Source organism: Trachypithecus francoisi, unplaced genomic scaffold (assembly GCF_009764315.1).
Source record: "Trachypithecus francoisi isolate TF-2019V2 unplaced genomic scaffold, Tfra_2.0 Lachesis_group11, whole genome shotgun sequence".
NCBI classification, from domain to species: Eukaryota; Metazoa; Chordata; class Mammalia; order Primates; family Cercopithecidae; genus Trachypithecus; species Trachypithecus francoisi.
This window is the reverse complement of record NW_022681456.1, coordinates 15,691,065-15,717,537: the sequence shown is the minus strand read 5'-3', so window position 1 is coordinate 15,717,537 and position 26,473 is coordinate 15,691,065. Positions and strand designations below refer to the sequence as shown.

At 47.0% G+C, this 26,473-nt stretch overlaps 1 protein-coding gene across 2 annotated transcripts in view; it reads right to left on the bottom strand.

Annotated features, from left to right (window-relative positions):
* NOS1 (nitric oxide synthase 1) overlaps positions 1-26,473 on the bottom strand; it is a 190,594-nt gene that overhangs the window by 110,682 nt on the left and 53,439 nt on the right. For both annotated transcript variants that reach the window (XM_033220447.1, XM_033220448.1), the window contains one exon: positions 4,152-5,302. In XM_033220447.1, coding sequence (XP_033076338.1) covers positions 4,152-4,876 — 725 coding nt within the window. In that variant the 5' untranslated portion in view covers positions 4,877-5,302. Of the gene's footprint in view, positions 1-4,151; positions 5,303-26,473 lie in introns of those variants that run through there.

The window sequence follows — 26,473 nt, the reverse complement described above, 5'->3', positions numbered from 1 at the left end:
TTCAAGACCAGCCTGGCCAACATGACGAAACCCTGACTCTATTAAAAATACAAAAATTAGCCAGGCGTGGTGGCGCATGCCTATAATTCAAGCTACTCGGGAGGCTGAGGCAGGAGAATTGCTGGAACGTGGGAGGCAGAGGTTGCAGTGAGCCGAGATCATGCCACTGTACTCCAGCATGGGCAACAAAGCGAGACTCTGTCTCAAAAAAAAAAAAAAAAAAAGAAGAGAAAAAAGAAATGGGGGTGCTTTGAGTGCAAGCCATTGAGCTAGGAGGACACGCACTATTATTAAATATCACTCATCCTTAGAAGCCCTGTACTTGCTCTAAGCCACCTTCTCCAGACCTTGTCTCTCCTCTGAAGCAGGTTTTTTGGCTGCTTTTGGGCAAACCACCTCATCACGGTCACAGTTGAGATGGGTGACTAGTGGGAGGACTGCAAGGGATGAGGGAAGCTGAGAGCTTGGATACAGCCTCCTGAGTTGGGAAAATAGGTCTGCAGGGGCATCCACGTCAGGCTGGCTTGTCTCGCCCTCTTGCTTGGGGAAACAAAGACAGGAGACTATTTCCTGAGATGGCGTTTGGAGAGGAACCCCTTGGTGCCTGGTGACACGAGGGCTCCCATGAAGTTCTCCGCATCACACCCAAGCCTAGAGTTCTGCACCAAGCCTCGTGTCCCAGACTGTCGGCTGGGGCAGAGGATCAAATGAACTCCTTGGAGGGGAAGGACCCAGCTCCCAGTTCTGGAAGGGAGGTTGCACTGGGATCCTCTGGGGGACATCTCCACATCGCATACAGAGGTTCAGACTCCTGGGGTTCTGGGGGTGTGGCTGAAATAGAGCCCCTGGGAATTCTGATACTCACCCCTCCATGCCCACCCCATGCCCAGTTGAGAATTGCAATCAAGTGCATGGGACACTAGATACAGCTAGGATTCAGCTGCCCATGGGAAGGGGACTCTGCTTATATAAGGTAAGACAGAGCTCCCATTCCACACTGGTGCTGCTCTTCTCAGGAGAGGGAGCACTAAGGGAAAGGGAGCACTGAAGGACAGCAAGGGTGGTAGAGGATTGGGAGGCAGAGGTGGTGCTTGGGGGCAGCCTTTTGGTAGGGACACTTCCCAAAGCCTCCTGGCAAACAAGGCCAATGCCTTCTGTTCTGGATCCTACAGCTGCCTTATAATTTAACTCCATGGCATGAGCTGGACTGCTGGGAGACACAGCAGGACCTCAAGATGCCACCTCCACTGGATGTGCTGCTGGAGGGACCTGGGGCAGTGGCAGCTCCCTGAGGCCTGCGTTCCAGCCTGGGAGGCCTCCTGTGCTAGTTGTGAGGGACTCAGCCTTCACATCTCCCCTAGTCCGCTGAATCCCGAAGACTGATCCCTAGCTATCCACTCTGGAAATGGACATCCAATGCCACAGAGTTCCCCATGCACGCATCTACCTCACTGAGATGTCACACCATGCTGTGTGTATCTGGACCGAGACTCTTGGTCTTCCTCCTCCTGGGGATGAGGACCAAAGGTGCAGGGAGGACTCCAGGCTGTCCCCAGGGAGTATACAGAGGAAAAAAGAAGTAGGTTGGAGGGAAGAGGCTTAAAGGGAGGCCTGTGACCCTGGTTTTCCCTCTGCCCAGGGACTTGTGATAGAGCCCCTGTCTTACTCCTTGGGGGGCTCTGGGGTCTTGATGGAATGGGCCCCATTTTTGTCCAGGTGTGAGAAGTTAGGAAAACTCTGATGCACTGGCAGACTGAGGTGGGCTGCTACAGACTGAGGGGCCACCAAAGGGCAGTGTGGGAGGAAGGCTGCATCCCATGCAGCACCTCAAACACGTTAAGCACACTCCCACCTGAGGACTCTGCACAGGCTCTTCTCTCTACCTGGAGTGCCCATCCCCTCTCCCACCCCTTGGAAAGCTCCCAGACTCTCTCTCTCCCTTCCTCCAGGCATTTAATTAATTAATTATGAGACGGAGTCTCGCTCTGTGGTCCAGGCTGGAGTGCAGTGGTATGATCTCGGCTCACTGCAACCTCCATCTCCCAGGTTCAAGCAATTCTCCTGGCTCAGCCTCCCAAGTACCTGGGATTACAGGCACCCGCCACCACGCCTGGCCAATTTTGTATTTTTAGTAGAGATGGGGTTTCACCATGTTGGCAGGTTGGTCTCAAATCCCTGACCTCAGGTGATCTGCTTACCTCAGCCTTCCAAAGTGCTGGGGTGATAGGCGTGAGCCACCTTGCCCGGCTGTATTTAAATGATGCCTTCCTAGTGAGACCTGCTCTAGCTTCCCTAGTTAAAAGTTCTCAATATTTCTGATCCCATCCTTTCCTCCCTTTTTTTTTTTTTTTTTTTTTTTGAGACGGAGTCTCTCTCTCCTCTCGCTCTGTTGCCCAGGCTGAAGGGTAGCAGTGCAATCTCAGCTCACTGCAACCTCCGCCTCCCAGGTCCAAGTGATTCTCCTGCGTCAGCCGCCTGAGTAGCTGCGACTACAGGCATGTGCCATCATGCCCAGCTAATCCCTTCCCCGCTTTCTTTATCTCCTTTACATATATCCCTAACAGACGGTCACATATCGCTTAACCACAGGGACACATTCTATGAAATGCATCATTAGGCAGTTCAGCCATTGTGGGAACATCGCAGAGTGCACTCACACAAACCTGGATGGGACAGCCTACTCCACACCACACCGAGGCTATACCGTGTAGCCTATTGCCTCCAGACTATGAACCTGTACAGCATGTGACTATAGGGAATGCTGAAGGCAACTGTAACACAATTGTAAGAATTTGTGGATCTAAACATATCTAAACATGGAAAAGGTACAGTAACAATACAGTTTTATAATCTAATAGGATCCCTGATACATAAGCGGCCCTTTGATGACTGAGACATCATTATGCATCTGTAGCACATGACCTCATTACATATTTTATATATTTATCTTATTTATCATCAGTCCTCCCCACTAGACTGTAAGCTCCCCAAGGACAGGGGATTTGTTGATTTCATTCATTGCTCCACCCTAGAGCATAGGACAGTGCCTGACACACAGTAGGTCCTCAATGAACATTTGTTAAATGAGTGAATGCAGGGGCCTGGGGAGCTACCTTAATCCAGGCCCCCAGGTTGTCGGGGTGGGGGGAGGCGGAATGTTCCTGAAGATCTCTAAGTGCTCTGAGGACACTTTGGCGTTCTTGGGGAAAGGGTTGGGAAATCTTGGCCTGGATTTTTTGGTGGCCCCAGACTGAGCCTCCCTCTGAGTATGCCTAGACCCACCCTGGCAGCACTGGGGACTGTAGCATCAGTGCCAGACCTAAGATGCAAATGGAAGGGGGACAGAGAAACTTCTCTCTGTGCTTAATCTCCTGACCCATTATTCTCTGACCGCCTGGCCCAGCCACTGATTTCTCCCCAGAGAAGGAGCTAGCATCACCCACTCTGCTGCCAGCTCTCCTCCTGCAGAGAATTGAAAACATTCATCTGGTAAACATAGAGGGCTAGTACCCAGTTCTTTAAGTTCTCATCCCAGCTCTCACATAATCCCAGCAAGACTGCGGTTTTTGGGAACTGGGGCCAATTCTAGACTTTGATTCCCTTCTCCTCCTTTAGAATTTTACACATCCTGGACTGCCTGCAATGAGGAGAAAGCTGATTTAGGCTAATGGTTGCCCCAGGCTCAGCAATTCCCTCCTGTCTTCCAAGGAGTTTTGCAGAGCCACACACCCCAGGGTGCCATGCACACATGCCTCCCACTTGCTAGGCAACCTCAGGAAGGGCAGCCTCCACTCTGAGCCTCTGTCTTCTCACTTGTGAAGCACAGATTGTAAAAATGCAAGTTCCTGGGTTCCTGGAGGATTATAGGGGATAAAGATGAGAAGACACACTGTCCACTACCATGATGATTAATTCGCTCTGGGTTTTGTGACAAGAGAAGCATCCTAGAAGCTATGCCCTCTGGCCTCTTGCGAATGCAATTTTAAGTGAAGATCAAGGGGACCGTCAAGTGGGAATGCATATACAGGTGTCTGAGACAGCCCAGGTTGGCTTCTGGGCTGTGAGGCTGAGTCTCAATGGACGCAAATGTACACACACAAGCATGCGCACATGCACACACACACACACACACACACCCCTGTGGAGCTTACCTGTCTACCTGGATTCCCATATCTTTCATCTCTGCCTTGGCAGGTGCCCCTCCCTTGACCCCTCTGCTCCCACTGGTGAGAAGGTTCAGCACAGGCTCTATCTCCTTGAGCAGTTCATTGTTCTCCCCTCTGCCTTGGAGGCCGACTCTGGCTGCTTTCTTTGCAGGGTCCTGGCCTGGGGGCCTGGGGGCCAGGCCGTTGGCATGGGGGAGCGAGCCAGCCTCCTGCCCATCGTCTTGGGCATGCTGAGGCCCATTCCCAGGACCCGAAGCCCCATCCACTGCCAGCGGTTGTTCTTTGCCGGCCGATGGCTGGTGGGACAGATCCACAGCTTTGGTTGGGGGACCCAGGGGCTGTGTCACCCGGATGGTTTTGGGGGTCCCATCACCTGTAAAGGTGGTCTCCAGGTGCGTGGTGAAGCCTTCAGGGCCCCTCAGAATGAGGACCACGTGGGTCTCGGAGGCAATGCCTCTGAGTACCTCCAGGGCGCTGTCATAGCTCAGGTCCACCAAGGGGCGGCCGTTGACCGCAAGAATGATGTCTCCGGCCTGGATGAGGCCACTCTGCTCCGCGGCGCCCCCACGAATCAGGTCGGAGATGATCACGGGTGGCTTACTGACCCGCTCCTTCACCAGGAATCCCAGGCCCCCAACTTTGCGCTTGAAAAGACGAACAGAAATGACATTGGGCTGGATTTGCTGAACACCGAACATGTGATCCTCCATGGTAACCAGCTTCCAAGGGGTCCTGTCTGAAGACCTCACGATGCTATCAGGCCAAGATGATTTCACCAGGAGGAGCCAGGCTTCAGGCTATGCCGAGAGCAGGAGCCGGGGTGACAGGTGCTGACAAGGCTTCAGCCCTCTCTGTCTTTGACGTCAACTCAGCGTCACCCACTCATGGCTGGTGGCCCGTCGGTGGCATGATTTCCTGCGTCCGCCTCTCTCCTTATTCTCTAAGGAAGTGATGGCTGACCAGGCAGACGTCAAGAGAGGCGGTGGGATGTGTCCCTAAGCCACAGGTCAGGCAGAGAGGGGAGGAGACGCGTCTGGTGGCTGTGTCTAGAAGTGACGCATGATAGATGTGAACTATTCTCTGGGTATCTTCACTGCCAGCCTGTTAGATGCGGATCAGATCTGAGGCATCATGAGCTGAAGAGGAAGAACAGGAAGGGGATAAAAAGAATTTTACAAAAAGAGATTGAAGTAGAGTGCCCAATACCACCTTGAAAACTGAGATAGAGAACGCAGCCAACTGACAAAGTCTAGCCACAAGACACTCCAGAATTTCAAGCCAACCTAGAAACAAAATCCTTCTTCCTGGAAGAGCCACCTTTCCTAGTTAGCTGCAAAATACCTAGTTTCACTTCCATGATCAACGCTCTCTGGGACGAAAGGGTCTCCCTGGGTAAACTACGGACATTCAGCCCCAGAAATCAAGTGACAAGAATCAGAAAACTTCTCTTATCTCTTTCCCACCACGAGAAGTCATCAGTCCAACTTGTCAAGCATTCTAGTTGCTCTCTGTGTCTTGTATACATTTTCCATCCATAGCTCAGGGGCTCAGCTGGCATGGATTTTTGCGCTCTCTTTTCCAGCTGCTCCCAAAGCCCAGTGGAACAGGAATGACACTGCCTTTCATGGACCCAACGATGACGAACGTCAGTTGGCCTTCATAACCATTTTTATAATTATTAGCTTGTTCCATGTTCAAAATGATAGGCTTAGTCACACTACAAACATGAATACCAAGAAGATGGGTCCACACAAAATTGTGGAAGACACTTTTGCTACACACACAGCTGCAACCCTGATGGAGAAACCTTAGGAAGAGTAGATTTTATACTCCTAAGGGAAACATAGGAACATTGCAGGTACTCAATGAATATTAGTTGACTGAAGAAAGAAAAACCCCAAAGACTAAACACGGCAGACACTTTTTGAGCACGTTCGCTCTTAACACATGTATTTTTTATTTCTCCTTTGATCCTAATGATAACTCCTCAAAAGAAGAGGAAAGGGAAGCTTGGGAAGGTTCAGTAACTTGTCCAAGGTCGCACAGAGAATAATGGCAGGGGGAGGGTTTGACCTTGAGCCTGAGCTTTTAAACTTATACTCCAACTCTTCTAAATTTATACTCTAGGATGGGTATGGAGACTCACACCTGTAATCCCAGCATTTTGGGAGGCTAAGGTGGGAGGATCGCATGAGCCCAGGAGTTCGAGACCAGCCTGGGCAACATAGCGAGACCCTGTCTCTATTTATTAAAGAAAAAAAAAATCAGGCCGGGCACAGTGCCTCACACCTGTAATCCCAGCACTTTGGGAGGCCAAGGCAGGTGGATTATCTGAGGTCAGGAGTTCGAGACCAGCCTGGCCAACATGGTGAAACCCGCACCTCTACTAAAAATACATAAATTAGCCAGGCATGGTGGTGGGTGCCTGTAATCCCAGCTACTCGGGAGGCTGAGGCACTAGAATCGCTTGAAACCAGGAGGTGGAGGTTGCAGTGAGCTGAGATTACACCACTGCACTCCAGCCTGGGCAACAGAGTGAGACTCTGTCTCCCTCACCCCCCCAAAAATCAAATCTATATTCTAGTTATTTTCTTAACTCCTAACTTTTTCCCTGAAATGCTGGCATCTTCCAAGTCACTGACTCCCTCAGGCTCAAAGAAATGGGGTCTGGTTGGGGTACCAAAGGCCAACAGGGGGCCCAGCTGGAGATGCTGTGGCCTAGGTGAGGGGCGAGCACCTGTAGCATGTACCCACATGCACAGTGTGGCACGTCTGGGGTGGGGCAGGTGATCTGTGGGTGTGGGTAGGGTGGGAAGTAGCCCTCAATCCCTACCTGTGATTATCAGTTTGTTCCAAGTTCAAAAAGATAGGTTTGGTCACACTACAAACATCAATACCAGCAAGATGGGTAGGAGACATCAGGGAACCCTTCCATCTCTTTCCCTACCCCCCACTCAAGTGCTACTTCCATCTCTGTCCCAAAGCCCCTTCCTGCCAGCATCCTCACCACGCTTCAGCACCAGGAGGAAGCCCCCATCTGCCATAACAAACTGACACTCACTTCCTTGTTTCCCTTTGAGCGACTTCCCAGAGTCACCCCAGGTCTGAGTCAGCTGACAAGCTCCTGCTGCCTCTAAGAGCAGGAGGTGGGTGCAGAGACCCCCCCCAGAAGGAGGTGCCACCTCCTGGAGCCCCTCAATGGGGGGTGTGGGGGGGTAATTGGCAAGTTCAGCCTCCCCTTTGCAGCCTGCATGACGTAACTCCGCCAGCCCCTCTGTGTGGGTGAGGAAATAATGAATCCCCAGGCCCAGCCCGGGCTACATTCTCCATCTGGCGTTGCTGTGTGTGTGTGTTTCTCTCTGTGTAGCCATGCGTCGCCTGCGTGCTGTGTCATTTCTCTGCTGTGTGTGGCCCGGGTGTCGACTGGCTGAGTGTCTTTTGGCATCTTGCTGCTGGGGTTCTGGTTTGCAGGGAAATCCATCCAGGACTGCGCTGCGCCCTTCTCTCTCCTTGCTTCCTTAACCCTCCCCGAGCCCCACGTCCTCCAGGTACCAAACCCGGGATGCTCACTGTTCACTTGGTGGCAGAGACAGCCAGGACCTCCAGAGCTCTCCTGAGCATCCTGTTTGGCATCAGGGCTTAATTCTTTATTAACAGAAGCAACTGAAAGGTGACCCCTTGGGGAGGCAAGGCCCCCAAGCTCACTTCCTCCAGACTGGCTTGGGCCAGACCTTACTAAAGGACAGAGGCGGGAATTAGCCTTTGGTGTACTTTGCTTAAGGAAAAAAGAAAACAAATGAAGCAATTGCCAACGGCCCCTGGCCACTCTCAGCACGTTCTTCTTTCTCTGCTGTGTCCTACAACCAAGGAGGGCTCTGGGCTGGTGCTTGGGAAATTGGTGTGCTGTTTCTCTCTCACACCTTGGCCATAGAAAGGAAACTTGATCTTTGGAAGGAGTTGGAAAGAAGCTGGGCTGGGGAGAGGCAGATATATTTTTTGTCTGCTGAGAGACAGAGACACAGAGAGGGAGGCAGACAGCAAGCCCTGGGTCTGAGCTCTGGGTTCTGAGTGCTCTTCATTGTCAATCATGTTCTTCTTCTCCTTTTTTTTTTTTGACAGAGTCTCATTCTGTCGCCCAGGCTGGAATGCAGTGGTGCGATCTCAGCTCACTGCAACCTCCGCCTCCCAGATTCAAGCGATTCTCTAGCCTCAGCCTCCTGAGTAGCTGGGATTACAGGCTCCTGCCACCACACCTGGCTAATTTTGTATTTTTAGTAGAGACAGGGTTTTGCCATGTTGGCCAGGCTGGTCTCAAACTGCTGACCTCAAGTGATCCGCCTGCCTCGGCCTCCTAAAGTGCTGGGATTACAGGCGTGAGCCATTGCACCTGGCCGTCAATCATTATCTTAATAACAATTCCACATGACTTTCTCTGCTTCCCTTTCCTCCTGCAAAACATCCTCATCTATCATATTTTTCATCCTTGTCCCGACCAACATCAGGTTCAGCTGTCCCCGAACTTTACAGATGAATAAATTCAGCTGCTATAAGGACACCCACTTGTCCGGGTTTTTGAATGTCCAGTTTCTGTGAGGCTCTGTAGGGAGAGCTGGCTGCCTCCTGCTCCAGGGAAGAGTTTTAAAGTCCTTCCTGGCTCTATCCGGGTGTTTCTGGGTGAGTTCTTTATTTTCTCTGAACCTCAGTTCCCTTATCTGTAAAATGCGGTCATTTGTAAGCACCTCGTCTCTGAGTAACGGGGAGGGTTAAATTAAACAGTAAATGCAGGGAACTTGGCAATGTCATAGAGTAGTGAGAGCTCAGAAAAGTGGCTTCCTATTATTGTTATGTAATAGATAGCGATTTGGACTTCCTGGCTTTTAATTCAGTGCACTTTCTACTCTGTCACTGTCCAGCCAAAGGTACTTCGGGCTCCGTGTAGAAGGGGGCCCTTCCCTTGAAATCACACTGAGCCATCTCACGCCAGTCTGGGTGGGAGGGCACCGTCTACGGAGAGACGGCTGCTGGACAGAATCCCCTGACAACCCTGCCTCCACCCTCGGGAAGAGGGATTTTAAACAAATCACATATGCATGCTTGCCAGGGTACATACCATGGAAACAATACTTAGACCCAAGCCTCATTCAAGTAGTTTAGTGGCTTCGGGTGTATTTATTTCATTTACCTTGCTATGAGGAAATTAGTAGCTGACTATCGGGGATGCCTGCCGGTGACAGGGAGGAAGCCCAAATAGGCCAGCGTCTGCTACTCCCTCCTCTCTGTGCGACCTTGGCCAAGCCCCTCTCCACCCTGAACCTCATTTCTGCAACTGAAGGAAAGGGAACAGCAGCAGCCTCCTGTGGTTGCGAGCTTACTGTGTGCTAAGCATTGGTGCCTGAGCCCTCTGCATAGGGGTTTTATTTAATCGTTACAGACACCATAGGATATATATATATATATATATATATATATAATATATATATATATATAGAGAGAGAGAGAGAGAGAGAGAGAGAGAGAGAGAGAGAGAGAGAGAGACAGAGAGAGAGACAGAGAGAGAGACAGACAGAGACAGGGTCTTGATATGTTGCCCAGGCTGGTCTCAAACTCTGTGCCTCAAGTGATCCTCCTGCCTTAGTCTCCCGAGTAGCTAGGACAGGTGCATGCCACTATACCCAGCTAGTTGTTTTTATATTTGTAGAGACAGGGTCTCACTATGTTCTCGAACTCCTGGGCTCAAGTGACCCTCCTGCCTCAGCCTCCTGAGTTGCTGTGTCTACAGGCATAAGCCTCCATGCTGGGCCTTGTAAGCGCCATTTTTATCTGCACCTTATGGATGGCTAAGGCAGATGAGGTTCAGGCACATAAATCAAGGAGGTAGATCTGGGTCTAAGCGAGTGGGTTCTGAGCACTCTCTGTGGTCAATCACAGTCCTGAAAATAATCCCACAACACTATGCCTCCCTCCTTTTCCTCCACAAAGCACATCCTCGTCTGTGGATCTGGGTCATATTCAATTGTCCCCATTTTATAGATGAGAAAACAAAGCTCCTACAGGGAAGCCTGCTTGTCCTGGTTTGCCCGTGCTTTCCACTTTCAGCATTGAAAGATGAAGAATGTTAGGATGAAGAGGAGCCACCAAGCCTGTCTAGTCTAGCTTCCTCATTCAGAAATGAGAAAACAGAGGCCTGGAGAAGCAAAGGGCTCATTCAACATGGACCAGCCATAGCTAGAGCGTCCAGACCTGTGCTGTCCAGTATGGCAGCCATTTGCCACATATGGCCATTGAACACAAGGACTGTGGCTGGTTCAGTTGCAATGTGCTGTAAGCGTAAAGTGCACATTGACTTTCAAAGACTAGTATAAGAGGTGATGGGTGCACCAAAATCTCAGAAGTCACCACTAAAGAACTTCGTCTTGTAATCAAACACCACCTATTCCCCAAAACACTTACTGAAATAAAAAAATTTAAAAAACAAAAAGCAAAAACTAGCATGAGAAAAAGAACATAAACATCTCCACAATGTTTACTGATTACATTTGAAGTGACGCTGTTATGGATATATTGTGGTAAATAAAATTATTATGAAAGTTAATTGTCCCCATCGCTTTTCACTCTTCTTTTTTTCTGTGAGACAGGGTCTCACTCTGTCGCCCAGGCTGGAGGGCAGTGGCACGATCTCGGCTCACTGCAGCCTCCACCTCCCAGGTTCAAGTGATCCTCCCACTTCAGCCTCCTGAGTAGCTGGGACTCCAGACACATGCCACCATGTCCAGCTAATTTTTACATTTTTGTAGAGAAGAGGTTTTGCCATACTGTCCGGGCTGGTCTTGAACTCCTGGGCTTGAGCCACTCTCCTGCCTCAACCTCCCAAAGCATAGGGATTACAGGCATGAGCCACTGTACCCAGCTGCTTTTCACTCTTTTTGATGTGACTTATAAAGCCAAGCATTACACACGTGGCTTGCATTATATTGCCATTGGGCAGCATGGGTCTAGAGTGTGACTGTTGTTCCTTCTGTAGCCTACCATCCCTGGATCTCCTGAAGAACCTACTGGTAACAGCCAGGCAGAAGACATTTCTTAAAGTTTTTCTTTCTAAAGAAACCAGAAAAATGACAAAGAGGGTTTGCAAATATCATGTCACCTTTTGAAACTGACCTCTGGGAATAGGCATGGTGGCGGTAGCATGGAGGGAGAAAACCCACCCAGAATCATACGAAGAAAGAGGTCTCAGTAGAATGTCACCTGAGCTAATAATCCAGTATCCAAAATCTTGTTTCCAAGTGTCAATTGAAATCTAACCCAGGGCTGTCATCCCAGCACTTCAGGAGGCTGAGGCACGCAGATTGCTTGAGGCCAGAAGCTTGAAATCAGCCTGGGCAACATAGTGATATCCCATTTCTGCAAAAAAATACAAAAATTTGTCCAGGTGCAGTGGCTCACACCTGTAATCCCAACACTTTGGGAGGCCAAGGCAGGTGTATCACTTGAGGTCAGGAGTTCAAGACTAGCCTGGCCAACATGGTGAAACCCCATCTCTACTAAAAATACAAAAAAGTTAGCTCGGCTTGGTGGCAGGCACCTGTGATTCCAGCTGATCAGGAGGCTGAGGCAGGAGAATGGCTTGAACCTGAGGCCGAGGTTGCAGTGAGGCCAGATGGCGCCACTGTCCTCCAGCCTGAGCGACAGAGTGGGATCTCTGTCTCAAAAAAAAAAAAAAAAAAAAAAACCCAAAAAACGAAACAAAACAAAATAAAAAGTCAGGCATGGTGACACATGCCTGTAGTCCCAGCTATTCTGGAGACTGAGGTGGGAGGATCAATTGAGCCTGGGAGGTTGAGGCTGCAGTGAGCCAAGAGAGCACCACTGCACTCTAGCCTGGGTGACAGAACGAGACCCTGTTTCAAAAAAAAAAAAAATCTAACTCATCTGTACAATAAATGTGTCATTAAAAACAATGAGGCAGATCTCTATCTGCGAATAAGAAATGAAATCCAAGGTACACCATTAAGGTGCAAGCAAGTTGGTTCTGTATATGTAAAAACAAAGATTATTCTGGAGGAAACGGATCTCAATGGTTGCATCTTAAGACGAATGTTAGAAGTCGGTAGGAGGGAGATATACTTTGTATTGAATACCTTTTTTTCTATTTGAGTATCATGTAAATTTTTGAAATCACATGTGTATTACCTTTTACATGAATAATATGAAAGAAAACAAAACCCAGCCTGCTTGTGAAGTCTTGACTGTTTTCAGTTTGTACACCCACAAAATCACTGATGGAGTTTCAGCCCTGTTTCCTATCTCCCTGCAATCTCATTTAAAAACAAACTCCAAGTCCTCCAAGTCTCCAAAAACAAAACAAAATACTGCCACCCCTAACACAAACAAAAGACTGAACGCGTAAACCCAACTGTGCTCTTTTTAAAAATGCAAAGTCACCAACTTCTTTACATCTCCTGAACTGCTAATTTGCAGTCTTTCCCCAGAGAGATCACCACCCAGGAATCAAGCTGAAGTGCTTTCTCCTACGCTAGTAAGTCATGGCTGGAAACCCACAAGTCCTCACAAATCCGGGGGGTAAGCTGGCATTCTGTGCCTTGGGGATCCCAAAGACACAAGCATCCTGAGTCTCCCCAGCCATGGAATCCCCCGAGTTTCATGGCTACAGTTTGCCGATGATGATGTCAATATCTCAGAGGTAGTAACAGGCTCAGCTTAGAGTTACAAGCATGAGCATTAATGATTGTTTAAAATGTGACACACACTCTGTTGCCAAGGCTTTGGGAAACCCCACTCTCTTACATTGCTGCTAAATACAACCTCTTTGAATGGCAGTTTGACAATATCTACCTCCAAAGTTAAAATACATAAACCTTAGCCTGACAATTCAAATTTTAGGACTTTCTCTTACAGGTAACCTGAAAGGAATATCCTTAAACACACACAAAACTCTTCTTTGCAGGGTTCTGAATATCTGAATATCAAGAGATTGAGAATCTTAAGTACTCATCAAGAGCAGACTATTAAATCAACTATGGTAAGCCCCGCCTCCCTGGTTCATGCCATTCTCCTGCTTCAGCCTCCCGAGTAGCTGGGACTACAGGCGCCTGCCACTACGCCTGGCTAATTTTTTGTATTTTTAGTAGAGACGGGGTTTCACCATGTTAGCCAGGATGGTCTCGATCTCCTGACCTCGTGATCCACCTGCCTCAGCCTCCCAAAGTGCTGGGATTACAGGCATGAGCCACCATGCCCGGCCGGACTTTTTAACTTTTTGTAGAAACAGTGTCTCACTATGTTGCCCAGGGTGGTCTCAAACTCCTGGCCTCAAGCAATCCTCCCACCTCGACCTCCCAAAGTGCTGAGTTTATAAGCACGAACCACTGTGCCTGGACTACATTATTATTTTTTAACAATGCTTTTTGCATCAATTTTAAGAAAAGAGTAAGGTTTTTGAAGTCAGACTGTCTGATTCTCTGCTTGGCTTTGTGATTGTGGGCAAGCTACTTACTCTCTCTGAGTCAAAGTTGCTGCATCTATTAAATAGGGGTGATCATAGTGCCTATATAGATAGGATGTCTGAGGATAGAAGGAGATAATAGTTAATGTTTTCTCCTTTTTCTTTTTTTTTTTTTTTTGAGATGGAGTCTCACTCTGTCACCCAGGCTGGAGTGCAGTGGCGCGATCTCGGCTCACTGCAACCTCTGCCTCCCAGGTTCAAATGATTCCCCTGCCTCAGCCTCCTGGGTAGTTGGGACTACAGGCACTCACCACCACGCCTGGCTAATTTTTGCATTTTAATTTTTAAATTTCTATTATTTTTATTTTATTTTTGAGACGGAATCTTGCTCTGTTGCCCAGGCTGAGTGCAATGGCATGATCTTGGCTTACTGCAACCTCTGCCTCCCAGTTTCAAATGATCCTCCTGCCTCAGCCTCCTGAGTAGCTGAGATCACACCTGACTTTTTTTTTCTTTTCTTTTTTTTTTTGAGACGGAGTCTCACTCTGTCGCCCAAGCTGGAGTGCAGTGGCCAGATCTCAGCTCACTGCAAGCTCCGCCTCCTGAGTTCACGCCATTCTCCTGCCTCAGCCTCCCGAGTAGCTGGGACTACAGGCGCCCGCCACCTCGCCCGGCTAGTTTTTTGTATTTTTTTGGTAGAGACGGGGTTTCACCGTGTTAGCCAGGATGATCTCGATCTCCTGACCTCGTGATCCGCCCATCTCGGCCTCCCAAAATCCTGGGATTACAGGCTTGAGCCACCGCGCCCGGCCTTTTTTTTTTTTTTTTTTTTTGTATTTTTAGTAGAGAAGATGGGGTTTCATCATGTTGGCCAGGCTGGTCTTGAACTCCTAACCTCAAGTGATCCACTTGCCTCGGCCTCCCAAAGTGCTGGGATTACAGGCATAAGCCACTGTGCCCCGTCAATAGTTAATGTTTTCTAAGTTATTACAATGCACCATAGACTAGGTAAGTGCTCAGGAAAGGAATCCTTTTACCACCACTGTTACTAATTATCATCACTTAAGCAGTCATTTTTCTATTGAGCATCTGTAGTGTCTGGTGGATGTGTTGCTTAAAGCACTTTGTGTTGAAGGACCAGGTAAAAGGTATGGACACGTGGACCGGTCCTGTCTCCCATGGGAGTGGATGACTGTCACTGGCTCCTTTTTGGAATGCTGCAAAAGCAGAATTCAGTTTGTGGGAACACGGCACATGAGAGGTGCATCCAGAAGCACTGAGACCCCAGAACTTGGTGGTGAGTCAACATCACTAGGGCGGGATGAGGAGGATGGTCTGGTTCATCCTAAGGAGAGAGCTGCAGGGCTGTCATCCCCATGTTAGAATGGTTCTGGGAAATCACAGAGTCTTCATTTCGGCTTCGTTTTGCACATGAGCTAGTGCGGCCGACAGGAGACCAATATATCCATCAATCATATGACAGAAAATGTCAGGGTTTGGGGCTAAGGTTCTTAAGGTCCTTCTATCCATGGACCCTTCAGTGGGAAAAAAAGTTCCCACAGATGCACTTCTGCCCCCCATCCTTGTCCCTACATACATGCTCCATGGCTGCAAATGCTGTGTAGGGGTCAAAGGCATGAATTTGGAGCTAGAAAAACCAGGGTTTGTGACCCACCTCTGCTGCCTAGTAGCCTCAGATTCCTCATCTGTAAAGTGGGAACAATTCTGGTTTCTGCCTTAAATATGGAAACCAATAAATCACATGGGATAATTTAAATGGAAGTGCATTAGAGGGGACAATTCCTCTAAAGCATAGGACAATTCCTCTAAAGCATGTGCTGTTGATGGGACAATTCCTCTAAAGCATGTGCTGTTGACTATTATTTTTAGAGTCCCTTTAGATTACACATCAAGAAAATTGAACCATTTCAGGCTAGATATGCAAACATAATCACGGCCAAGAGGACAGCCTCATTACTATAAAAAGGAAACATATTATCAGTGGTCTCAGAAACTTTTCTTAACAATCATTAAAATAAGATGGCACGTATTTTCTACCCCCCATCAACTTTATACTCAACTTTTTACTTTTTTTTCCTCCCTCCCTCTTTCTCTCCTTTGCCTCCTCTCATCTTTCCTTTTCTTTCATTCATGCCAACCATTCATTTGCTAACTCATATACAGCTCTCCCCAGGTCAGGGCAGTCAGTGTGGACCTTGCACTGGGATTACAGGGATGGGTAAGACAGAGAGCATCCCGGCCCTCAAGCTTACAACCTAGGGTGGAGGTAGTTGGAGAGAAATATTAGTGATAAAAACAATGAGTAGAACACAAGTGAAAATACAGGGTGCTAATGAGAGCTTGCATAAGGGACATAACATGGTCTGGATGGTGGTGGTCAGGGAAGGCTTCCTGGAGGAAGAGTCAGGATCCAGAGTTGGCCAGATAAGAAGGTGGATGGAGGAAGTGAGAAGTGGAGGACAGAGACCAGCATGTGAGAAGGCACTGTGGTAGGATGGAGCTGGCATTGTGGTGAGAGAAGAAAGCCACACCATGAGATAAAGCTGGAGAGGTCATCAGGGCTGGATCATCAGGTCTCTTGAAAGGCAAGTTAACAATTTTGGACTTTATTCTTAGAGCGATGGCAAACATCGGAGGGTTTTCAGACAAGAAGTACAGTGGTCAGATTTAGATTTCATGAAGATTACTCTGGCTGCTGCTGGATGAAAATGGTTGGGAAAAGCAAGGCTGGGTACGGGGAGCCTGGTTAGGAGACTGCTGCAGGCCAGAGATGAGCGATGATGGTGGTTAAGGAACAGGTGGTGAAAGGGAGGAAGGAAGGAAGTGGGTCAATTTAAGAGATGTTTACAAGATTGAGTCAATAAGATTTGGCGACTAATTGGATACAGAAGCTAACAGAGAAGGAGGTGTCTGCAGTGACCTCCCAGCTCCTGGCTTCCACTAGTAGGAGTGTGAAGGATTTTCTGAGAGAAGGAAACCTGAACAATGGGGTAAAAATAGGGTGAAAGGGCTGGATGCCTGTCATCCCAGCACTTTGGGAAGCTGAGGCAAGAGGATTGTTTGAGGCCAGGAGTTCAAGACGGGCCTGAGCAATACAGTGAGACCCCCCCCCATCTCTACAAAAAAAAAAAAAAACAAAACCATTAACTACAATTGTGCCACTGCACACCAGCCTACGTGACAGTGCAACACCCTGTCAAAAAGAAAGAAGGATGGAAGGAAGGAAGGATGGATGGATGGAAGGAAGGATGGATGGATGGAAGGAAGGAAGGAAGGGAGGAAGGGAGGAAAATGGGGGTGAAAGAAAGAATAAGAATGAATGAAACTCATTTCATAGAATTGTCTTTCATGAGCAGTAATAAGTAATTTAGTTGTGGTCTAGTATATTGCAAGAATCAACATTTCCTAATAACGTCATTTCCATAATTCTGAGAATTCAGCTACAAAAAAATATGCTCAATTTGGCTCAATTCCAAGCTTTGCCATTTATAAGCTATTTGATCTTGGATAAGTCATTTAACATTTTGACTCTCAATTTCCTTTTGTGAAATTGAAATGGTAATAACAACTAGTTGCCAAGGATTTTGTAATGATTAAGCAAGACAGACACAGCAAAAGGCACTTTATAAACTGTAAATGTCAACTATAATGACAATGTTGAGTGTTTATTTTTCAGGAAACATCAGTAACTGTTTTCTCCAACTTGCACATCAATGTTAACTTGAGGCTCAACCAAATTTCTCCTCTCATGCCTGGCATCCTTGGGTGCTTTCTGGGGTAGGGGAGATGAGTTAAAAGGCTGACAAAAGGTGCTCAGGGAAGAAAAAAGAAGTAAGAATAACTATTTTAAGAGAGCAGTAATAATATCTGTTCCCTTCACTCGAAAGTTCCCTTTAAATAGATCCACAGCATCCACACAGGCCTGAATCAGTTACAAATGAATTTCAGTAAAGGGAAAACATGTTAAATAGAAAACACAAACTACAGTGGCAGAAATAATTCCACACATGTCAGATATACCAGTAATAACAATAAATGTAATTGGGTCAAACTTTAGTAAAAGATCAAGACTCTTCAATTATATAAAATGTATTTGCAGTTGCCCTACCTTAGCATGAATGTGTAGACTAGTACTAAGGACAGGAGGGGAAATATTCATTAAGGCAGGCCTGAGCCCAGTATACATTTGCTGGCCACTTGGAGCTAAAGCACCAAAGGTCTGCTTTCATCTGCACAATATAACTGACTTTCTTCTTAGAATATGTTAGCACCTAGTAAGCATGAAATAAGTATTTGGTGAATAAGTACTTATTAGGTTGAAATATATGAAATTAACAGTTTTGCAAGTGATCAAATTTTTCAATTTCATATGGTTCAACTTAATATTTTGAACATTTTTATATGTAAACACTTTATTGGAAGATCTCATTTTCATTCTTGCAACATGATATGAACATGATATGACATTATAATTCCCATTTTATAGATGTTAAAATCGAGGCTCTAAAACATTAAGTCATAGGTTATGCAGCTAAATTCAGTGGAGGGGACTCAAGTCAAGTTTGTCTGAACTCAAAGTCTTTGCTTTTCTAATGTTCTAAGTACTGCTATATATTTTTAGTTCAATTCTACAATTTTAGTAATTGAAAGTTGAAAGAGATGCTAGGGATTTTCTACTCCAATTCACAATATTGATTTTATAAACCTCCTACAGGGCTCAGGGAACCCTGAAAATCCTGAAATTGTGGGTGCAACTTTTGTGATACGTGCATTTATATGGGGAAAACAGGCCATGGCACTAATATGATTCCCCAAGTATTCCATTACACAATAAATAATAAGGGTAGAAGTCACTGGTTTAACATTACATTTTGTGGATGAGGAGCTAGAGGCTAATAGTTAGGAAAGGACTTGCCTAAGAGTCTTAGAAACAGAGTCAGAACGAGGCTCAAACTCAGGCTATATGATTCATTCTTGCTTGCTTGCTTTTTTTTTTTTTTTTTTTTTTTTGACAGTGACTCACTCCGTTGCCCAGGCTGGAGTGCAGTGGCACAATCTTGGCTCACTGCAACCTCCGCCTCCTGGGTTCAAGCAATTCCCCTGCCTCAGCCTCCTGAGTAGCTGGGACTACAGATGCCTGCCAGCTAATTTTTATATTTTTAGCGGAGATGGGATTTTGCCATGCTGACCAGGCTGGTCTCGAACCCCTGACCTCATGTGATCCGTTTGCCTTGGCCTCCCAAAGTACTGGGATTATAGGCATGAGCCACCACGCCCGGCTGCAAGATGCTCTTTCTGTCTTGTTATGCTGGAGCTTAACAATTTAAATTATTGCCCAAGCAGTCAAATATTGGCTCACCTCCCTTCCTGGTGAAATACCTCCAAAAATCATCTGCCTCCTGAGGATCGATAACAGGGTATCTGAAGATACCACTAAAAGTGAGATGAGGGGGCAAGGCTAACAGATTCTAGTCACTTGTCAAAGTAAATGTTTAAACAATCAATTTCATAATTAGGATAAGAAGGTTAAAATATACATTTAGTGCTGTAAGGGAACCATAGATGATAATGTACTTTTTCAAATAAAAAATCAAATAAAAATAATGATTATAGTATCAGAGACGTCTGCTATGATTCCTTCATTTACTCAGCTTTTATCAAGTAACTACTTAGGGCTGGGCCCAGTGGCTTATGCCTGTAATCCCAATACTTTGGGAGGTTAAGGCAGGAGGATTATCAAGACCAGGAGGTTGAGGCTACAGTAAGCCATGATCGTGCCACTGGACTACAGCCTGGGTGACGAAGCGAGACCCTGTTTCAAAACCAAAAACCAAAAAACCACCTGTGCATAGCACAGGACTTGGCACATAACAGGTGCTCAGTGAATCATGGTCTCAATCTCTAAGTCTGCAGCTACTGAATGAAGCAGCCCTGTGAGAAGTGAGAGGGAGCAGAGGGGACTGTAGAGAACTGCAGGGCCCCATGCCACATCTGGAGGGCAGTTCTAGCCAGTGGTTGCCATGCAGAAAGCCAAACTGGTCTCACTTCACTTCCTGAAAGCAGCTGCAGGGAGGTGATGGCACGGCCCATTACAAATGAATGAAACTTTAGACACCTGGTTAACAAAACCTGGATTCAGGCCAGGCGCCGTGGCTCATGCCTGTAATCCCAGCACTTTGGGAGGCTGAGGCGGGCGGATCACCTGAGACCAGGAGTGTGAGACCAGTCTGGCCAACATGGTGAAACCCTGTCTGTACTAAAAATACAAAAATTAGCCAGGCGTGGTGGCACATGCCTGTAATCCCAGTTACTCAGGAGGCTGAGGCAGGAGAATGGCTTGAATCCGGGAGGCAGAGGTTGTAGTGAGCCAAGGTCACATCACTGCACTCCAGCCTGGACCACAGAGTGAGACTCTGTCTCAAAAAACAAAAACAGAAACAAAACTTGGGTTCAGAAAAAGGAAAGACAAGGTGGGGTGGGTCTTAATGGAGTTTGCAAAATCACCAGCGATGAACATGGTCTAGTCCCTTGCTACTCAAAGTGTGGTCCATGCGCCAGCACCATCACCATCACCTGGGAACATGTCAGCAATGCAGAATCCCAAGGCCTAGCCCAGACCTACGACCCAGGCTCTGCATTTTAGGAAGATCCCCAGTGGATTTATGTGCACACTGGCGTTTGAGAAACACCGGTACCGTTTGCTTCTAAAGCCCTGTGTGACTTTTTGTGACCTACACAAATGGTCATTTCAAAGGAAATTTCAATTTCAACTCAAACTATCACCTGTTCTGCACAAAAAATGCCTCAGATCCAGGATATCATATGCTTCAATCAGGTTCTGGTCAGATTCTATCAAAGACAGCCCATAGGTATACAAATGAATTACATTTGGTTCATACAGTTTTTTTTCCCCCCAAATTTGTTACCACCATTTAAAAACTAGAGGTTTCAGGCTGGGCGTGGTGGCTCACACCTGTAATCCCAGCACTTTGGGAGACCAAGGAAGGTGGATCACTTGAGGTCAGAAGTTGAAGACCAGCCTGGCCAAGATGGCAAAACCCCGTCTCTACTAAAAATACAAAAATTAGCTGGGTGTGGTGGTGCACACCTGTAGACCCAGCTGGTTGGGGGTCTGAGGCAGGAGAATTGCTTGAACCTGGGAGGCGGAGGTTGCAGTGAGCCAAGATCGCGCCACTGCACTCCAGACTGGATGAAAGAGAGTGTGACCCTGTCTCATAAAAAGGGGAAAAAAAAGAAAAACAAACAAACAAAAAAACTGGAGGTTTCATCAAAGATAAAAATCTCTGGCTTTCTTGGAACTGTGGAAGATACGTTTATACTGGGCTTGTGTTCCTGAGTATACTCCAAACAGCTGGAGTAGGTGGCGGTACCCCCTTTAGGTGGGGCACGAGCTCTCTGGTTCCCCAGAACCACCCTGTGGCCCCCATCATTCGTTTCTTGCCAATAAGTATTTGACTACAGGCCTTTGACTGTGGGACCCCTGCTAGAGAGTGAGTTTTAAAGGGCAACAAGGAAGGTCACCTTCAGAAGCTACTCAATGAAGGGACAAGGCAGGCTCAGTGATTGGGGTCTTGTCCTAGGTGGTCCCAGTCGATCCAGGTGTTTGATGGGATCCCCACCTCCGCAGGAGATCACAGCATCCACCCCAGATTGTGCCCTGGCGCTGATGCTCAACCCTGACCTTGTTCTCCCTGGGTTAAATCTACTGAGAGTGACGCAGCACTTTGCACGATCATCATCTTTATGTCTGTATCTGTTTCTTCCTTCATCTTGGGCGTGCACCAAAGCCCTTCCTGGAGTGACACCTTTCTATCTAAATTGGCCTTTTTCTTTTGATGTCAAACCAGTCCTTGCGTACTCATTCTAACAGGAGCTGAGTGGAACGCAACTTCCTTCCTCCATTCCGAGGGAACATTCAGTCCTAGATCCCCTACAGTTTTTTTAGTGACTCTACCTGGGGGTTACCTGAACTGGCTTGGTCTTTATCTCGTGCTGCACCCGCACACCTGGGAAGCCCCTGGAGGACTCCCTACCTCAGCACCGTGGGACACATCCCCAGCTGAGTTAGCTTTACTGAACAGAGCTCTGCAAATATCCCCCGAAATCAAATCAGAAGAGAACGGCGTCACCTTCAACAGTCTATAAGCTGATGTCACAGAGGTTGGAAGGAAGGATTATGGGGGAATGTCATGGTTTAAGATCACAGGCACGGGATTCAAATCCTGATTCTGCCATTTACTGACACGTGACTCGGTCAAGGGCTTCAGCATCTTGGTGCCTCTGTTTCTTCATCTATAAAATGGAGAAAAACAATAGTCCCGAATCCTCTTCTGAGGATTCCATGAGGTAATGTCATGTTTCCCATGCTGCTCTTACCAACATCATATCTTTGCATCATACCCATGTCCCACCTATGCAATTATTTATTTAATATTTTCCCTTACAATGAACTCACTTCCTATCTTACTTACTATAGCCTCATCCTAAAAGCTAAAATCCACAAAATCATGGTATAAATTTGCTAGCTGCTTTTTTCTATGATCTATCAAAACAAATATTTAATGAGTAAATTTTTTAAAAAATGGTGCCTTGATCTAATCATGAAAACACGTGGAACAAATTCACACGAAGTGGCACTGTAACTGACCAGTCATCTTCAAAAGTGTCAAGCCCATGGGAGACAAGGAAAGACTGACAAACTGTCACAGATCAGAGGAGGCGGACAGAAATCAGCGCCGAAAGCAATGTGGGATCCTGGAAGAGACACAGCACAGCAGTGGAGAAAGTGGTGCAATTCGAATAGGGTCTGTCGTTTAGTTAACATCATGCCATCGTCAATCTTCTGTTCTTGACAATTAGACTATGGTTATGTATGATATTAACATTGGGGAAACTAGGTCAGGGTATAAAGAAGCTCGTACCATATTGCAACTTTTCAGTGAATCTAAAATTACTTCAAAATAAAAGTTTTAAAAAAATGAGTATCAGTAAAGTGGTTGCTCCCCCTTTCCCCTCTCCTTGCCCCCTGGCAACCACTAATTTGCTTTCTGCCTCCATGGATTTGTCTATTCTGGATACTGCATATAAATGAAATCCTACAAGATGAGGCTTTTTGTGTCTGGCTTCTTTCACTCAGCATCGCGCTTTTGAGGTTCATCCATGTTACAGCATAGATCAGCACTTCATTCCTTTCAGTGGCTGAGTAATATTCCATTATACAGATGGATAAGCCGCTTTTAGTTTATCCACTCGTCCACTGACAGACATCTGGGTTGTTTCTACCCTTTGGCTATTGTGAATAGTGCTAGGAACACACATGGAAAAGTTTTTGTTTGAATACTTGTTTTCAATTCTTAAGAAGTACAAGGTTCCCTTGTGGGGTAATGGAGATGTTTTGGAACTAGATAGAGGCAATGATCACACAACACTGGGAATGTACTAAATGCTACTTTAAAATGGTTAATTTTATGTTACGTGAATTTTACCTCAATGAAATAAAACAATAAAAAATGGGTCCCACCAGTGGAGTAACCACCATAGTTTGGAAACCTGTGCTTATACAGGCCCAGGGCTTAGCATGGTACCTAGTCTGTAGCACGTACATGAAGAACATTGGCTGGTGTTATTATTTATTATTTTGAGACTGGGTCTTGTTGTGTTGCCCAGGCTGGAGTGCAGTGGTGCGATCATAACTAGTTGCAGTCTCAAACTCCTGGGCTCGAGGATCCTCCTGCCTCAGCCTTCTGAATAGCTGGGATCACAGGCATGAGCCACCACACATGGTTAATTTTTTATTTTTTTGTAGAGACGGGGTCTTGCTATGTCACCTAGGCTGGCCTCGAACTCCTGAGCTCAAGCGATCCTCCCTCCTCAACCTCCCAAAGTGCTGGGTTTACAGACGTGAGCCACTGTGTCTGGCTGGCTGGTGTTATTACCATTGCCAGAGACACACAGACTCTCAGCTCCCACTTCAGAGTTTTTTCTACAGCATCATTGTCATTTCCACCAAGAAAGTTTCCCCAAGTTTAATCTACAACTCCCCCTGAAAGTCAGCAGTAAAATCTCAGGATTCCTGAGATGCTATCATTAGAAAACCTTGCTTTGAAATCTAAGAACCTTTTGCACTTTGATAAGACTTGCATGCCTGACTGGCAGGGCACAGCGCGCCATTGTCATGGGACGATGTGTGATGTGCTCAGGGACAATGCAGAGTGGGCATTCAACAGGCACTTACTTGTTACCTGTTGACTGCACACCAAAACCATTTTAACAGATTATTCAAAGAGCCACACCTCCTCAATTAACTGGGTGCTTTATTTAGGACTCCACCCTACAATTTGCAGGCTAAGTTGCAATGCCCTGGCACTGTTCACTTGATTTTACAGTACCCACTCCCATTTTCTCAAAGTACCTTGGGTGTTTGAAATGAAAGCCAACGCCTGATTTATTTTGAGGATTTCATAAGGACCCTACAGAAAACTGAAGACACACCAGCATGTCCTGGATCCGGGAAGCAAAATGGAGACATTCCAGAACGTCCCAACTCAGGGAAACTTCTTTTTGCTCAGAGCTGATGAACCGGGATTGGTCTCACTCACCATTATTGGTGAGCTCTTCCTCTTTCCCCCGATCTGTGCTAGTTGTGCTCCATCCTTTGCCCCCAGATTCATTCTCCAAACTTATCTGGGCTTCCGAAGAGACTGACCTCTATAGACATCAAAAGGTCTCTGGGCCGGGCGCGGTGGCTCACGCCTGTAATCCCAGCACTTTGGGAGGCCGAGGCTGGTGGATCATGAGGTCGGGAGATCGAGACCATCATGGCTAACACGGTGAAACTCCATCTCTACTAAACATACAAAAAAATTAGCCAGGTGTGGTAGCGGGCGCCTAGAGTCCCAGCTACTCCAGATGCTGAGGCAGGAGAATGGCGTGAATCCGGGAGGCGGAGCTTGCAGTGAGCTGAGATCATGCCACTGCACTCTAGCCTGGACGATCAAGCGAGACTCTGTCTCAAAAAAAAAAAAAAAAAAAAAGTCTCTTGCTCTCTGGCATCTGATTGGGTTTGGCCAATGGGACATGGAGACAGGAGATGAGGGAGAAGCAGAGAGAGGCCAGGGTATTTCTTTCTCTGCTCTCTCCCTCTCTTAGTGCTGTAGTCTGGCAGGGTCTGCATTCCCTTCTGAGTATAGCTTCTACAGGGACCCTTCCCTTGGCCAGCAACCCCCGCTCCATTCCACGACCCAGAGGGCTTCAGTAACACTGTTGCCTCCCCCTGTTCCTTCAGGCCTGGAGTGGCAACTGCTGCCCTGGTTGCTAGTCCCTGAGTACTTCAGCACCCTCTTGTTGGTGCCTTAACCTGTGTCCATAAGCTGCTCCTTAATTAAATTATCTTGGAAGTCCCAGGTGCAGCTCCCTTCTGTTTCCTGCTTAGACCCTGACTGACAAATCTTCACCTCCATCGCCCCTTGGGTCGAGGGATGAGGAATATCAGAAGGAACATGGATAGTCAAGGGCATGACATGTCTAAGCCAAGTCATCCTAATCACCAACCTCATCCTTGCCGAGAAACTGATGGAGTAGCCTGCATGTGCCAAGCATTTAATGGTCTCAATAATGCAGTGAAGTGGAATTATTCCTGTGTTTACAGAAGAGGAAAATGAGATTTACAGAGAGATTAAATAACTTGCCAAGGTTACAGAGTAAATCAATGGCAGTGGTTGGATTTGAACCCAGCTTTGATGGGCTTCAGAATCCTGCCTCTTCTCCATCATCTGGAGGGGTCTAAAGTGTTTAAGAACCTGCTGGGCATGGTGACTCATGCCTGTAATCCCAGCACTTTGGGAGGCCCAGGCAGGCAGATTGCTTGAGCCCAGGAATTTGAAACCAGTCTGGGCAATGTGATGAGACCCCGTTTCTACAAAAAATTAGCCAGGTGTGGTGGTGCACACCTGTAGTCCCAGCTACTCAGGAGGCTGAGGTGGGAGGATCACCTGAGCCAGGAAAGTTGAGGTTGCAGTGGGCTGTCATCACGACACAGCACTCCAGCCTGGGCGACAGAGTAAGACCCTGTCACAGAAGTAAGTAAGTAAGTAAGTAAGTAAGTAAATAAATAAATAAGTGTTCAAGAGCTGATGTCTGGAGGTGAGAGGCGTGGGCCTGGGACAAAGCTCGCTATCACTGAGAAGGAGATCAGAGCTTCAGTTTTGCACAGCCCTCTCAAGCTCAAGTGCATTCAGTCCATGAACAAACCTCAAGCTCATTTCTCAGTCCCTCAAGAGGCCCTGAGCCTGTTCTGTTGCTGACAGAGGGAACTGTCGCCTGCTCACTGCTCAATGCCCCTGATGTAATGAGCACCGCCAAAGAGGGCTCGATTGGGATGCTAAACAGCCGTAAATGACATTGTCACCAGCCTTCATAAAGCATGGTGACTCACAGCCCTAATTAAAATGCTGAGGGAAAAATGTAAAGAGAAACTGCCATGAAAAACAGTGACATTCTGCTAAACTGCAGGATTATTGCTTCCAGGAAAAAAGAGCGAGAGAGAGAGAGAGATGTGTGTGTTCATGTGTGCGTATATGCGTGTGCACATGTATTCATGTGTGGGAGGTGAGGGGATAGAAACGAGATGGCTAAATATTATTCTCCTAAGAAACTTGGAAAAATTTAACAAGGAGGAAAGTCGAAAGCCATTCTTGTCTCCCAACTTTTTTATGATAAAGTATTTAAAGAGAAAATGTAAAAGAATGTTGTAAAAACACCCATAAACTTTCAACTTAATTCAACAGCTATTAGCATTTTCATA